At 37.5% G+C, this 2869-nt stretch overlaps 1 protein-coding gene across 1 annotated transcript in view; it reads left to right on the top strand.

The window, feature by feature from the left end:
- LOC117116510 (MAM and LDL-receptor class A domain-containing protein 2-like) overlaps positions 1-2869 on the top strand; it is a 47602-nt gene continuing 44733 nt past the window's right edge. Inside the window, exon 1 of the mRNA XM_033260572.1 lies at positions 1-148. Coding sequence (XP_033116463.1) covers positions 1-148 — 148 coding nt within the window. The remainder of the gene's footprint in view (positions 149-2869) is intronic.

Below are 2869 nucleotides of genomic sequence, written 5' to 3'. Positions count from 1 at the left end.
ATGATCGCATTCCACCTCCAAGTTGAAAGCCAAGCTAGCTCCCGTGGTATACCGGCATATGATTTGATTGCAATGGGCCTTTGGCATTCAAATCAATCTTCTACCGCGGTATTCCCGCGTATGACTAGCTACCGCGGTATACCCGCTTGTAAGTTATACCTGTACATGATTTTCCAATTCGAAATAATTGTAGGCCTATATATATGATTTTGAATAATATTATTATAAATGATTTTGAATAACATTATTGCTTAGTACTGTAATGTTAATTTCTTGTATTAATTTTATCTTTTTATTGTTTGTACTGTCTGTGTGTTTTCAATAAAAAATCCATGTCATGAATTATTTGATTTGATTGTGTTTAATGGACCCCAGGCGTTTACATCAAGCTACCGCGGTATCCCCGCTTTTAACAGCTGTACATGATTGCATTTGCAAATGGATCGCGGTATTCCCAAGTAAACTTACAACTGTACACGTTTATCACGGTCAATCACCCTTATCGCGGTATGACCGCGTTAGTTTGAAGAATGACATTGGATTGCGGTAGCCAGCCACTGTAATGGCCCGCGTATAGGCTACAGCCACTGCAATGGCCCGCGTATAGGCTAAAGTTCTACTAGTTGTAAATAATCTCGATGATCTCGATCGATAAAAAAAAATATCTTTTTTCCGTGGAAACGTCACATCAACTACAACAGTAACCTACTTTAGCGAGTGTTATGATCCGATATTCTCGCATGAGCGTCGTCGGCGCATTTATCGTCCTCGTTTGAGCAACTTGTGTGTGGATATTGATTCGGTGTACCTGCGTATTTGATAGCCTACAGATATATGTTTCGATTGCGATGGATCGCGGTATCCCCGCGTAAATAATTTGCATACATTCATCTCGATTGCTAATCACCATATCGCGGTATCCCCGCGTAAATTGACAATTTGTATACATTCATCTCAATTGCTAAGCACTATATCGCGGTATGACCGCGTTAGATTAACTTGAAAGAATGACACTGGATTGCGGTAGATAGCGGTACAGGCGAAACGCTTCATTGATTACAAACTTAAATCCCTCATTACCGCGAACAGACGATTAGCGCAACCAATCAGAACTCAGAAAGCGAACCGACGCTTTGATTTTCGCGAATAAATGCGCCTAGTGGAAAAACCCGATAGAAGTGTGAATGCGCATGCGTATGAACAGACGCTTTCGATTCGCGAGAATAAATTCGCCTAGTGGAATTCTGTTTTCAATCAAAACAGCTTTTAAAAGTATTGATTTTCTACATACCAAATTTTCATTGCGAAAAAATCATCGGAAGCAAGAAAATTTCGTGATTTTTGATCGACCTTTACTTGGTAATCTATCGGCTTCTTTCTACCACAAAATCCTTCCAAAACGAGCATTTTCAAGCTGCCTCGTCCGACCTTTCTTTTCTCTGACTTTGACCCCAAGTGTTTGGTAGGCCTATCATTGGAAAGATCTTCTATTCACGACCTTCTGACAGCATTTTTAATAGAATACTACCGGTATTGATTCAACCAATTAAACCCGGTTTCTCTAAAGGGTTGGGTTACTATGGGGTAAAAAACCATAGCAGTGTGACCAGTGATGCAACATCAAATTATGCCAAAGCTGATGGGAAATTATGCTAAATTATGCCAAATGGTAAATTTCGAATAAGCGCCCACTCAAAAATGGTAAATTTCGAATAAGCGCCCCTCCAAATGGTAAATTTCGAATAAGCGCCCTCCCCAAATGTTCAATTTTGAATAAGCGCCCCCCCCATTGCATAAGCTCCAAATGTTCAACATTGACAATTTCCAATAAGCCCTTAATTTCCTCAAAGACCTTCCTGAAATAAAGGATGGTATGGGAGTTAAGTAGACAGCAACGACAAAAGCGATACACTTTAAAAAGAAGAGACAGTAATGAATTAGCAAAACAAAAAACGTTTTTTTTTTTTTTTAACTTGTACTGCTATTGTATTTGCACCATTGGCCTTTAAAACACGATGTCTATCTTGCTCAGATTATCATTAATATATTTTGGAAATTTTGATATTTGAACCATATAAAGTTTTATTATGAAGTTTATTATACAGTATGTATTGCCACAATAATAGAATAATAAACAAAATTTAAACACAGTATTGACTAAAACATTTAGTGTGATAGGCCGGTAGGCTTAACTTTTTGTTTTTGGCATTGTTTTATTCATAGCTTTGAACAAGCAAAAATGGAAACCTACAAATGCAATAAGTACTTTAAAGATAGAATTTATTGACACGAGCGGACCTGGTTTCACATTTGGGGCTGGGGGTTGGGGCGGTGTCAATTTTTTTTTTTTCACAAAAGAAAGGGATCTTGTCCTGGAAACATTTTGATTCCTAGAGAGTGGGAAATGAGCTTTCCAGACTTCTCATGCCTATTTATGTGTGTATATATGTAGGCCCCTACATAATTTTGAAAATATTGATCGCCAGATGGCATAAAATTAGCTTTCTCGAAGGTTTTAATTTTAACGTTTACCCCCCCTCTTCAGAACTGTCAGGTAAACTTCTCATTCTTATTTCAGTAAATACTTAGGCCTGTCTGTATAAAGTACATCACATACACATTCTTCTTTCCAATAATCGATGAACCACAATGAGGAAGGAACTCCAAAGAGGAAGGGACCACCCCCCCACCCCCACAAAAAAAAAAAAAAAAAAAAAAAGAAAAAAAAAAAAAAAAAAAAAAAACGAAAAAAAAAAACAAACAAATACGCCAATGATTTGTGAGAAATAACTAGGTCGGTGACTGCATAAACCTCTCTTTCCCCTGCATTTCTTTCCAATCATACAAAAATCTCCATAGACATTATATT

Source organism: Anneissia japonica, unplaced genomic scaffold (genome assembly GCF_011630105.1).
Source record: "Anneissia japonica isolate Jap-2015-1 unplaced genomic scaffold, ASM1163010v1 scaffold287606_len166773_cov115, whole genome shotgun sequence".
In the NCBI taxonomy this organism is placed as follows: domain Eukaryota; kingdom Metazoa; phylum Echinodermata; class Crinoidea; order Comatulida; family Comatulidae; genus Anneissia; species Anneissia japonica.
The sequence above is the reverse complement of the archived record's forward strand: the minus strand, read 5'-3'. Positions and strand labels throughout refer to the sequence as shown.